At 45.3% G+C, this 13,509-nt stretch overlaps 1 protein-coding gene across 2 annotated transcripts in view; it reads right to left on the bottom strand.

Annotated features, from left to right (window-relative positions):
- The window catches only part of NELL2 (neural EGFL like 2), a 221,853-nt gene extending 216,870 nt beyond the window's left edge, over positions 1-4,983 (bottom strand). The window contains exons 1-2 of one of the 2 annotated variants that reach the window (XM_039505120.1): positions 4,534-4,983; positions 3,963-4,091 (exon numbers count right to left, since the gene is read on the bottom strand). In XM_039505120.1, the coding sequence (XP_039361054.1) occupies positions 3,963-4,091; positions 4,534-4,588 (184 nt within the window). In that variant the 5' untranslated portion in view covers positions 4,589-4,983. The remainder of the gene's footprint in view (positions 1-3,962; positions 4,092-4,533) is intronic. The other variant, XM_039505129.1, reaches the window with a different exon arrangement.
- Between the last annotated feature and the right edge of the window lie 8,526 nt (positions 4,984-13,509).

Here is a 13,509-nt window from a genome sequence, read left to right as displayed (position 1 = left end):
ACTTTTCACAAAGTGATCACTCTGTATCTGAGCTATCAGCCCTCATCCTCAAAGGAAACCTGCACCACACTTTCAAAAAACGAGCCCAGGAGCTTAAAGTTCATAACTTAGCTAGACACTAAAAATCATGGTCTTTATAAAGACCCTGGATTTATGGTTTATTACAAGAATCTGTAACTCACTAACCCCCCTTGGGTAAAGATGGTCTCGTTCACCCAGTGGTTAACCGGCCACTTCACCTTGAATGGTTCCTTAGTTTAGCAAAGGCATCAGCAACCTTCGGCACACAGCCCATCAGGGTAATCCAAAGGCGGGCCACGAGACCTTTTGTTTACATTGACCATCCCCAGGCATGGCCCTCGGCAGCTCCCAGTCGCCGCGGTTCCCCATTCCCGGCCAATGGGAGCTGCGGGAAGCAGCAGCCAGCAAGTCCCTGAAGTTACAAATGTGGAGTTTCCTTAAAGGTATGAGCTGTTAATTTCCAACCTCAGGGTGACTCCTTTATACCAGGTGCAACTTGGTGGGCTGAACTGCAACACTACATGTTTCCTCAGTGCAGCTGTAATTGTCTCCGTCCTTTTATCCTTCAGTGACTGTACCACCACATACTTTGAGGTGTCATACGCAACCAGCAAATACCGATTTCCAGTTTGTGTTCTTGGTTGCTGGCCTTTCAAATCAACCTGCATTAAATCCCAAGGTTTACAAGACTTGAGCATTTCCTCTAAAAGAGTTTTTGCCATACTTGTGTTTGTGGTTGCTTGGTGACTGGTATATATCCATATTTAGCAACACCATCCTTTTTAAAAGAAGACTTTCCCCCATTTTCTATTAAAAATGTGTGCTCCCATCAGCAACAGTGAAGTACTTACAATTATGGTGCAATTACATTTCTGCAGTGATGGAAACCCTTGTAGCTACATACTGCTTGATCTTGATCCTTTTGAAGTCAGTGGCAAAAGTACTAATGACTTTAATAGTGCAGGATCAGTCTGACACAGAATAAGAGGGTTTTAGTGGCTGTGAATTTGGAATGTTGAATTATTTTTCAACCTGAAATTGCATATGGAGCCATTTAGATTCTACTGAAGGGACCATGAAAGAATGAAACTAGATTCATAACTCTTTAGTAAATTATATCTCCTGGGAATATAGGTGCCTATGAGAATTAATTCTGAAAGAACATTTTATCTGAATACCTAATTAGGTCAAAAAAATCCTATGTTAAAAATTGATATGAGATCCAATTCTGCAATCTCTTCTCAGACAAACTTAGATTTAAATGCCTTTTTCTCCAGGTAAGGATTGCAGAAGAGACACCACTATGTTACATTCGCTTTTCCCTTTTGTTTCTTTAATTGTCCTGTGACTGTTAGCTGTTCATGCCTCCACTGTTCTGAAACGTTTAAAGATAATGATACATTCCACATTCAGTTCTTTTACGCTTTTTAAATAGATGTAACAAGAATATTTGTTCTGAATAGGATTGAATTGGGGCCTGATTCTGCTCCCATTCAATTTTGCCAAGAACTTCAATAGGAGGAGCAACACAATTAACAAATAATCAGTAGAAGCTACACTGATTTACACCAACTGAGGGTGTAGCCCAAAGACACTCTTGATAGAAAAAATAGCAAAATCTCATGTAGTTAAGCTATATGAAGAGAAGACGAGAGGGAAGAGAGACCCCATAGAGCTAGTAAAGAATCCAGGATTCTTTCATTCTGTTCATTTCAACCACTTCTGTTATTTGGCTCTTTCAGAATATGACTAAGGATTTAGGTCTCTGACTACGGCCCTGGCAAGGGTGAGGAAAATAAAATCAATAATTTTGCATTCAGCAAATTCATATATAGGAAGTAAAGATGGTCTCGTTCGCCCGGTGCTTTATTCTCTAAGATCAGAATGAAGATGATTAAATAGACCACTGGTCTGATACAGTATGGTGTATATTCCTAAATGCAAGTAAGAAAAATGTAAGCCTGTCCATCCAGAGAAGACTGTCCTTATTGTAAGAAAATCAGTCATGTAGCCATATAGCAATACGAGAAAAGTATCCAATCCTGCAACATGCTGAAGGCTTCCCAAGAGATGCTGAGTGCCCTCAGCAACCACTTTAGACAAAAGTATTTTTATGAGATATAATAAGGGGACCAGGGAGAAGAACCACAATAAAAAAAAAGCCTGAGAGTTTAAAGTCCATTTGTTTAGGGACCTTGACCTTTAACAGAAGCATTGTATCTGATTAGATTGGCAATGCATCTGGGAACTACATCGCAGTTACACAAAGAGAAAGGCAGTAGTTAAAAAACCTCCAGTGATTTTTAGTCGCCCTCGTAATCTGTTTCTCCAAACACTGGGAAAATATACAATAAAATGGACTATTCTTGAAAATGGCCAGTCCTATTACCATTGAAGTTAATGGGACTTTTGACTTTTTTCCCCAATGAAAACAGGATGGGGCCTTAAAATGGAATAACTAGCTATACATTAAAACTATTTTAGGACTCAAACCATGGAGCCACACAAACATGTTGCCATTCTAAGAACTCTCCATCCACGTAGAAGTCGAAGCTCTGAAATAATGAGCTCATTTCTGTTTAAATATAGCATGTGTCAATTCGTTTCTTTTTGAAGGCATATGCCGATGCTTCAAAGTTAGTGATCATAGTGACACATGCTGGCTGTAGCAGAGAAACACACCACTATGGAGATTCCCCTTTAAAAAGCCCTTCAGTGACTATTAGATTTTGGATCAATTATCTCATTAATGCAAAAGTAACAAAGAATTTCTGTTCCCACATTATACCTCTCTCAAATTACAACTGCTCTCTCTGGGTAGCACTACCTCTTGCCTGTTGCACCAGAAATCATTTCAGAACAGAGTAAAAACTCCTAACCCAACAAATGATGCGAACAATCGATCCTCTGTGTTTTAAAACTGCAGAGTGATGCAGGGCTTTATTCTCACTCCACCATATGTTGAACCAGCTTCCCTGCTCCTGTTTAGCCACATTTAAAAAGCACATTGTAGCAGCTTTCAGATGACAGACCTACTTTCAAACAGCCACCTTTCAGGATTGTTTTTTAAATGAAGGCTGAGATTTCTTTCCCTCAGAATTTAATTCTGGTCAGCAGCTTGATTTAAAATCCCATGACATTTTAAAACTATAATTGAAAATTAATTTGAAAATTAACAGATATAGACAAAATAACCCTACCCAATGAGTTCAAATGATCTTTTTATCATAATTTCATTAAAAATGAGAACTAGATTATACATTGGTTTTATTATTTTGGAATTAAGTCCTGAAATTTATTTATTCAAACTGTGACAAGACTACTGCTTCTCTCCTTTGGCTGTTGTGGGAAATAATTGGATTTTTTAAGACCTGGCCAAAATTCATTCATTCTTTCTCTCTTACAATGGGTGCAACATTACAGTTCAAAAGGGACTCTTTTGTTCCCCGCAAATGTTCACGTTTTTAGCCCCTTGCCTCAAGTCTCTGGACAGTTCATTTCAGCATTTTGGTCTATTCACGTAAAACTTTCAGTGAGTATTTTCTTAGCTAGAACTGGAGCTTTGTTTAGCATTTTCCAGCTAAATCAATTGCCCCCAGCTCAGAAAAGTGTGTTATTATTCATTGCTCCCCACGACTCACAAAATAAACCATCTGCCATCATCGTCCCTGCTGTACATTAATTAAGTTTCCATCAATCAAAAAAAATGGGCAAGAGAGTGAAAGAAAAGCAGGCAGGGAGAGAGAGAGAAAAAAACATGATGCTTAAAGAGCAGGAAGCAACCTTGCTGTTAAAAATGGATCATCTGTGCATCATCCCTTGGGAATAGTGTCAGCCATCAAGCTAATGCAAAAGTTCAAACACATTTGCCAGCAAGTTCAGAAATTATTCAAATGGCCTTGGTTGACCCCAGCCTGGAGTATAGGAAAGATGCTCCATACCTTGGAAGAGAAATGCTTTGCTCCCATTGTGCAGCCCTTGGACCTGCAGCACTCCAGCTATGGAATTTCCCAGCTGCAATTCTGACAGCACATCAATCTGCAGCGAGGGGTCCACACCAAACCCTAAAACTGACCCAGAAATGATTAGTTACTCCATTTGTCGAGCATTTAACTTTTCGACAGCGTGAAGAAACAACAAAGAGAACAAGTCGATTACTCCCCTAGCTCCTTCATAGCCTAGTACCTGTAATCAGCAGCGCCTGGGAGAGACAAGCACTCAGCCCGACTGACATGACCTACTTTAACATACATCTCTCCATAAAGTTCTATTTTGACTCAAAAAGCTACACGAGTTTCCGCCAGAAAAATTCATGCGAGTTCCCCTCCCAGACTGCTGTGAAGAGAGAGATCGCACTGGCTGCTCTTAGTCCATCTGTTTCTTCCTAGATTGTGGGGAGAGTTGTGGGATTTGGGAGATGGAGGGGAGGGAAGGTTGGTTGTTTTTTCCTCTCAATCTCTCTGTCTCTCTCGTCCTTCATGCTGCTTTTCAAAATTCTGGGCTTCCACTTACCTGATCTCAGACAGAGGAGAAAGCAGAAGGTGCTTAACCAACTCGCGGACTCCATGGTACGGAGCTAGTCAGTCCATATTCCTCCTTTGAAAGCTGTGGGGAGCAAAATCTCAGAGCCACGCACCCGAGCCGCCTCCTCTTTCAATAGAAAGCTCGGACCCAACAGGCGAGCGAGCAACTTAGCCTCCCCAATGCGCGCATCGCTGCTGAGCCCTGAGCGGCCGCCGCCCTAGCCCGGCGCCTGCTGGCCCCACGAGCCAGGTGCCGATGCCCGAGCACACGGTCAGGCAGGCGAGCGATGCGAGCCAGCCGGGGCCGACCAATGGAGCGAGGAGCGCAGCCCGGTCCCGCCGCCGGGCAGAGACAATGGCGAGCCTAGCGGGCTGCGAGAGAAGAAATTGCTCCTCCGGGGCGGGGGAGGAGGCTGAGCCGCTCCCGTGGCCCTTGCTCCCACGGGCTCTGTCTCCAAGCCCCGCCGCCGTTACCAAGCGCAGCTGGCGCCACCGCCTCCCCCTCGCGGGCTCCCGCGGGAGCTCCAGTCTCCTCCCCAAGATCGGAGGGGGACACTCGTGGGGTGGCGGGAGGGGCTGGGCGCCGGCCCTAGCCTTGGGCCAATAGCTGCAGGCAGTGGGGGGTTGTCCGTCCCCCTCTCCCCCCAGCGTCTCGGCTCCCCCAAGTACGCTGCTAGGTTAATGCCGAGAGCCCCAGGCTTCCCGCGGTGCTGCCTCAGATGGGGGCCCTCCCAGCTGCCCCATCCACCCCCTTAACAGGGATCCTCACTGTCCAAGGGTGGGGAGCCCCAGCTCCCATCATCAGAAAGGGGCTAATGGGCCGAGAGATGGGGAGCCTCAGTTACCCCTCAGCACCCCCCACCTAGGAGCTAATAGGCAGAGGGATGGGGTAAATCAGTTACCCCTCACTATTCCCAAGGGATGATGCACAGATGATCCATACCCACACCCCCCATCTAGAGCTAATGGGTTGAGGGATGGGGGGCACAGTTATCCCTCAGCACCTCCCCCACCTGGTGGATCATGGGCAGAAGATGGGGACACCAGTTACCCCTCAGAACACCCCCCCATCTAGGGGCTAATGGGCCAAGGAATGGGGGATCCCCAGCATCCCCCCAGCTCCCCTCTCTGCACCCCACTGGCCAAGGAGCTAACAGGCAGTGGCGTTGGATGGGGGAATCCCATCAATATAGGGAACATCAGGATGATCTCTATGCCCCTCATTAAGGGAAGCCTGTGTGGGCCCCTCCAGCCCCTGGACCATGGTGTGTAGGGTAGGGAGAGTGCAGCTTTCCCCTGCACACCCCACTGGGCCTCTAGCTAAGGGCAAGGCAGCCCTGCCTGCAGCAAGGGTGGGATTTGGCTTCCCGAGTGCTCTGGAAATAGCAGGTGGCATGGGGGTGTGAGTGGTAGCCATGAGAAAGAAGGTGCGGGTTCATTCTGTGTGAGGAGTTGGAGCTGTCCCGGAGGGGTCTGGCCCAGGCAGGACAGGTGAGGCACTGACATGCCCTTTCCATAACATCATGTGAGATTCAGAAAAGTCCGTTTGAACATTTCTAATAGGAACCCTTCTAGAGAATTGAAGCCTCTTCTAAGGTGAGCCGCTGCAGCATCAGAGGGACACTGGCAGAGGGCTCAGCATCCCTCTGCCTCAGGTTACAGAGGGGGTAAGACACATACCCCACATGCCTCCCAGGGGAAATTGTGTGGAAGTTTCCTATTAAAATACCCTATTGAAAAGCCTCCGAGGTGTGAGAATGCTGGTGAATAACAATCTCACACCAAACAATGCAAACTTTCATTTCCCCATTGAACGAGGACTGCTGATCTTTTAATAAGTCCTTGTACCACTTACTGTTTGATGGTGATGCTGCTTTACCACTTTATTCTCATGTTCTTGTTGGGAAGCAGTGTCAAAATATTAAAGTAAGAACCCTAAGTACTGTTCCAATATATTATTTTCTAGACTTGGGTGAAGTTTCAGATTGATCATTGAGCACAAATAATAATAAAAATCAGATATCTCCAGTAATTAAATAAAACTTGTGTATGAAGTGGTACATCAGCCAGTACAGTGATCTTTCAGCATAAAGGATAAACTGGTATCCAAACTGGATTGCCAGAGGGTAATATTACAGATGAGTATATTACATATGCTCCCACAACAAAACTTCCACACACTATTTCACCAAATTAAGATGTGAAATGGGACAGTCCACATTTATTTTGTCTAATAACAACCAAAAATATATTTTACTCCTAAGAATGGGTGAAAATTCAGTTTGCCTACTTAACATTTTTGTAGGAAAATGGAAGATTTTTAGAGATGACATCTTGAAAATCGCGAAGACAGGTATGATAAATGCCTACCCCACACAGTTGTAGAGGGATTAATCATGCCCTGCCCCAGAAGCAGCAATGGAGGTGAGTCCTCTGAACGGCCCAGAGATGCTGCATGAAGCACAGACAATCAATCTGGGCCTCGCAGGCTCCAATAAAAGGGACCAGCAGGGCAGAGTACATCAGTTGGAGGGCAGAGAGAACCATAAGCACCTTGGACAGGAAGTAGTTGGCTGCTGGAACTGAGCAGCTGAGTGCCTTGAGGTGAGGGCAAAGAAGGTGCTGGGGCCATGGCGAAGTGGCACAGGGAAATATAGCAGCATTGACAGGGGTTACAGAGGAGCAGCAGAAGGCTGCTATTCTCAGGGTCCCTGGATTAGGGCCCAGAGTAGTGGGCGGGCCTGGTCCCCTCCTCTCACTCGCCACTAGGGAAGTGGCTGGACTGTTAGACAGAGATACATCCCCACTCACACACCAGCAGGGGGAAACACAGATAACAACCGACCTGGGGGGCTGAGTTGCAAAGAGGTTGCTGCGATTCTGGGAGCTGAGAGAGGAGCCTCGAGCTAATCCCTAGCATGACCAGGAAGAGGCACTAGTCTGGTGATGAGGGCCGCACCTTGTGACAAAAGGATTTTTGTTGGCCACTGCCTGTAGAAGGATGATCCTTAAGTTCATACAAAAGTTCTGTTTCCAGCTTTGAAACAAACTTCCCTTGTGCAAGATATTTACATTTCCACACCTTTGTTGTCACATCTAAGTGGGGCTAAGAACAGTTATTTGCCTTTGTAAAACTGTCAGTGAAAGAAAAAATACAAAATATTATTAGTTTATCAAATCGTACAAATTCACCACCATTTTATGATTGCTGCCAATGTCACATTCATGTCTACGGTATTTTACAGTCATCTGTGACTTCTTTCCATGCCTAAAAACCAGACTTTTACTAATCACAAAATACCACCCAAGAGTATCGGGGGTTTCCCCTTTTGCTCAAAGGTCACCATGGAAGTCAATGGCAAAGCTCTCATTGAGATCAGATCCAAAGCAGTGAAAAAAAGTAAAGTAATGAGAACTGCTCACAAAAAGGGAAATCCACTCCTCTTCCATGAAGCCTGAATAAATAGGTTTTCTGAATATGCAATGCAGGTGGGTTGGAAAGATGAAATGCAAACCAAATCCAAAACAGCTGTAGCACAACACCTTATTTGGCCTGTACTACACCCCATACAACCTCTACTACAGGGCTGCCCAGAGGATTCTGGGGGCCTGGGGTCTTCGGCGGCGGGGGGCCCCTGCTTCGGCGGTAATTCGGCGGCGCGGGGCCCTTCCGTTCCGGGACCTGCCGCTGAAGTGCCCCGAAGACCCGCGGCGGGGGCCCCCTGCCGCCGAAGCGGGACCTGCCGCCGAAGTGCAGCCAGGTCTTCGGCGGTAATTCAGCGGCGGGGGGCCCCTGCTGCAGGACTTCGGGGCACTTCAGCAGCAGGTCCCAGAATGGAAGGGCCCCCCGCTGCCAAATTACTGCCGAAGACCCGGCTGCATTTCAGCGGCGGGTCCCACTTCGGCGGTAATTCACCGGCGGGGGGGTCCTTCCACCCCAGAGCGGAAGGACCCCCCACCGGCGAAGACCGGGAGCCGAAGAAGCTCCGGGGGCCTGGGCCCCCCAGAGCGAGTGAAGGACCCCGCTCCAGGGCCCCCGAAAAACTCTCGTGGGGGCCCTGGCGGGACCTGGGGCAAATTGCCCCTCTTGCCCCCCCCCCCCGGGCGGCCCTGACTACAGTCACAGATCTTCTGCCCTATTTGTTCAAGGTATTGGTCCCATTGCAACTATCTATATTTAGATGTATATTTCACTTAATCTTCAAATCACAGAATAGGTTCAGTGTGGGAATCCTGATGATTTTCAGTCCACTCAACAGGACAGAAAGAACAGCTGCCTGGTAATGAGTGTCCTGTGGTCATGGTCATTTGAGACTCCCATATCCTCATGGATGTCTCTTAAACAACATGAGATCTCATGTCCATTTTATCAACCATGTTATTCTCTCTGGCCCAGCAACAATGTAGCTTCATAACTGGTCATACAATACACCAGATCACCACCCTGGGAGTAGACAGAGTCACTAATATTCCTTCCCTATCGTAGCAAGATCATCACCTCCTCCAAAACAAAGTCAGAGCTCTGCCTCCAGCCCAGAGAGAGGGAACAACACTCTTGGCTTGACTCTGGCAACATGAAGCCAACAAGCTTCCAGAACAATCTAAATGAATATGCTGTACAGCCACAAGATCTGGGAGCTGATGGACTAGTAAGACATTACAACCACGGGTTGCCCAAAAGTACAAGTGCACTGGCTTCTCTCTTCCTAATGCAATCACTGTGTTTGGTATATTAACTGAACCAGAGCAGTACAAAGCAAAGAAATTTAGAGTAATAATGGTGCCAAATGTAAACCAAACCCAACACTGGTGCTAGCCATACTGGTGAACAATCTCCTTTTAACCACGAACAATGCTTATAAATTTGGATCTGCTAGTAGCCTTTGAATGTTCCATCATGAGGTGTTCCTGACTCCAATGAGAGACATGGTAGAAGTGGGCGGAGTCACACTGTGTTGACTTTGCTCCTTTCCGTAGGGGAAAATTCCAGAAAGTTACGATGGGTGGCTACTCCTCATCATCTCACCTATATGTGGAATCCCACAAAACTCAGTCCTCTCTATTCTTCCTAATCAATATATATTCATAGATTCATAGATTCTAGGGCTGGAAGGGACCTCGAGAGGTCATCGAGTCCAGTCCCCTGCCCTCATGGCAGGACCAAATACTGTCTAGACCATCCCTGATAGACATTTATCTAACCTACTCTTAAATATCTCCAGAGATGGAGATTCTACAGCCTCCGTAGGCAGTTTATTCCAGTGTTTAACCACCCTGACAGTTAGGAACTTTTTCCTAATGTCCAACCTAAACCTCCCTTGCTGCAGTATAAGCCCATTACTTCTTGTTCTATCCTTAGAGGCTAAGATGAACAAGTTCTCTCACCTCATGACACCCTTTTAGATACCTGAAAACTGCTGTCATGTCCCCTCTCAGTCTTCTCTTTTCCAAACTAAACAAACCTAATTCTTTCAGCCTTCCTTCATATGTCATGTTCTCTAGACCTTTAATCATTTTTGTTGCTCTTCTCTGGACCCTCTCCAATTTCTCCACGTCTTTCTTGAAATGCAGTGCCCAGAACTGGACGCAATACTCCAGTTGAGGCCTAACCAGCGCAGAGTAGAACAGAAGAATGACTTCTCTTGTCTTGCTCACAACACACCTGTTAACGCATCCCAGAATCATGTTTGCTTTTTTTGCAACAGCATCACACTGTTGACTCATATTTAGCTGTGGTCCACTATAACCCCTAGGTCCCTTTCTGCCCTACTCCTTCCTAGACAGTCTCTTCCCATTCTGTATGTGTGAAACTGAATGTTCCTTCCTAAGTGAAGCACTTTGCATTTGTCTTTATTAAACTTCATCCTGTTTACCTCAGACCATTTCTCCAATTTGTCCAGATTATTTTGAATTATGACTATCCTCCAAAGCAATTGCAATCCCTCCCAGTTTGGTATCATCTGCAAACTTAATAAGCGTACTTTCTATGCCAATATCTAAGTTGTTAATGTATATGTTAAACCTATAGAAGAGATTGTAAGAAATATGGAGTCCAGTGCAAACACTACACAGATTATGCCTGACCGCATTTCTTTTACATTAAATGTAGTCAGAGCCATAACTCAATTATCCCAATAAATAGGAAAATAAGCACCTAGAACAGGAGTTTCTGTCTGAAACTAAACCCAGAATAGACAGGTGATGTTGGTGGGGAGAGAGAAGTGTTTTGAAGAATTGGCCAGAGCTGTCACATACACTTCTATCCATCTGATCATCAACTTCCCTCTGATCAACATAGAAGTGCATGGTTCTCAAGGTCTTCTTGGACTCATCACTATCTAAACATCCAGAAACTTTAGTGAAAGTAGACAAAAATACTTGTTTCCATTTTCAGTTGGCCAAGAGGATGTTCTCTTTCTAATTGGATGCAGTCCTGGTGATTTACATATTCATTACAGCCCAGCCAGGAATGAAAGTAACATAAAAGACTTACCAGTACGGAGTCCCAGCTCTGGGCCCCCAGAAGGGGTGGGGCCTCAGGTGAAAGGGGCAGGGCTAGGGGTCAGCATCCCCCAGCCAGCCCTTCCATGCAGCTCAGCCCACACCACTCGGGGCTCCAGCAGCAATTTAAAGGGCCCAGGGCTCTGTCGCTACCATGGTAGCAATAGCGGTGACCGGGAGTCCCAGGCACTTTTAAATTGCCAGGCCTCGGGGCAGCTGCCCCTTTAACTCCCCTCAGAGGCCTGGGAGGGCGGGCACAAAAGGGGCAGCAATGTTAAAGTGCTGCCACGGTAGCGCTTTAATGTCGGCTATGTACAGGCCAGCAGCCACTTCTTACCGGTATGCCATACCCACCCATACCAGCCAACTTTCACCTCTGATCCAGGCTTAACTACTGTAATGCACTAAAGCTAAGTATGAAAGTGAAGGCGACAGAGCAGCTAGTCCAATGATGAGAGCACATCATTACAGTGCTTTACATACTACATAGGCTCTCTGGCCAATATAATTTCATCTCAAGACCCTGGTCTTAACATTCAAGGCTATCACTGAGCTTCAGGGCTGTCCCATGATATCTTAGGGACACCATCTCTCTTTGTGAGCCAGGAAGACAACTATGATAAACAAGGACACTAGATCTAATATTGCTGGTGAAGCTGGAAGGAAGCAGAGCTATTTTTGGCCTTGATTGTGGGAACTTCCTCCTTCAAGACATCAGGATGACCAAAAATATTACTATTTTAGAGTAAAATTCAGAGATTCTAAAGCCAGAAGGAACCACTGTGATCATCTAGCTTGACTTCCTGTAAAACATAGGCTATAGCACCTCCCTGAAATAACTTCTGTTTGAACTAGAGCATATCTTTTAGAAAAATATCTAGTCTTGATTTTAAAAATTGCCAATGATGGAGAATCAACCATAACTCTTGATAAGTTGTTTCAATGGTTAATAACCTTCACTGTTAAAAATGCATGCTTTATTTCCAGTCTGAATTTGTCTAGTTTCAACTTCCAGCCATTGATTCTTGGTATACATTTGCTGTTATACTGAAGATCCCATTATCAAATATTTTTTCCATATCCAGGTACTTATAAACTGGATTCAAATCACCCCTTTACCTTCTCTTCGGATATGTCTCCACTGGAGCTAGAGATGCAATTTCCAGCTTGGGTAGACACAACCATGCTAGGTGTGATCAAGCCAACATGCCAAAAACTGAAGTATATGTAAAATCCTTCTCTTGACTAAACCCTTTCTAGATTATCAACCCATTAGGAATAGCCTGGAATAGCTCTCCTGAAGAAAGCACTCTGATACTACATAATGGACACAGTGTAAGTACCTAAGATGCTCTTCATGAAGGTTGTCCCAGTGACTGGAAACTTTCTGAGTTTGTACACACAGTTTCTTCTTCCTTCTGTTAAGGAAGGGGAAGAAAAGAAACATAATTTGACCCATTGCAGAAGGTGCAGGGGCATTCAGCACTCATAACACGTTGACCATAGAAGATCTGTGCATAACTCAGGAATCTGTAAGAGATCAGGGCCACCAGTGAAAGGCCATGTGCCTTCACACTGGTTCTACATTCCTGTATCAGTGCACCTCCCAGTTGTTGCCACCAGAACTCCCTCTCATAGTCCTCATGAAGAAGCGGTCACAGAGGGGAGGAGAAGGGAATGTTGATTCAGTCAGTTTCTTGACTGAGCCAGTTTGCCCCATAAACTGGGTAAACAGTGTGTAGAGTAAGGATGTGGGATGTGGCTAAAGAGACTAAAATTCATCATCCCTCTTGGAAGGTGAGCTCTAGACTGGACTGCTGGGACCAATGAAGAAACCACAGACAGCCCACTCTGGACACTGTGCTCTACTATGTTTAAATGAAAATAATTAAAGTGTTGAATACAAGAGGACAGATCCTCAGATGGTGTAAACTGTGAGATGTGACAGTTTGCACTAGCTGAGGATCTGCTCAATGCTCTCTGTACCTTACTGAGAAGAACGTCTCAGAAGTGTTGATGGTGAAGAGAATAACTATTACCCCTGCCATGCTCCCACTCAACCCACAGATGCTGACATCTGCAGAGCTCCTATGGTAGCACTTCCACAAGCACAGACTAATAGAATCATGTCACAGATACAGCTCTTCTACTTTCTTCCCCTCCAGTTGGCAGAGATGGAAAGGAGCAATTCAACCTAACTTACACTGAAATGGGTGCCGTGTAACATAACTGAATGGAGGACAGATTTCTGGCAAGTTAATGTTGCATTTTTATGAGGTCTTCTGCATAAAGGAAAATGTCAAGATAAATATTGACCGGTAACTATTAGATCTAGAATTTTTTAGAATGTACTATCTGAGAAACAGATTATGAAATTTGTTTTAAGTTTTCTCGGCTTGCATGAAAAATTAAAGTTAGAGAAACTTTACAAGCATCAGACTCATGAACAACTTCACCGCAAAAA

The sequence above is a fragment of the Mauremys reevesii genome, linkage group 1 (assembly GCF_016161935.1).
Source record: "Mauremys reevesii isolate NIE-2019 linkage group 1, ASM1616193v1, whole genome shotgun sequence".
Classification (NCBI taxonomy): Eukaryota; Metazoa; Chordata; order Testudines; family Geoemydidae; genus Mauremys; species Mauremys reevesii.
The sequence above is the reverse complement of the archived record's forward strand: the minus strand, read 5'-3'. Positions and strand labels throughout refer to the sequence as shown.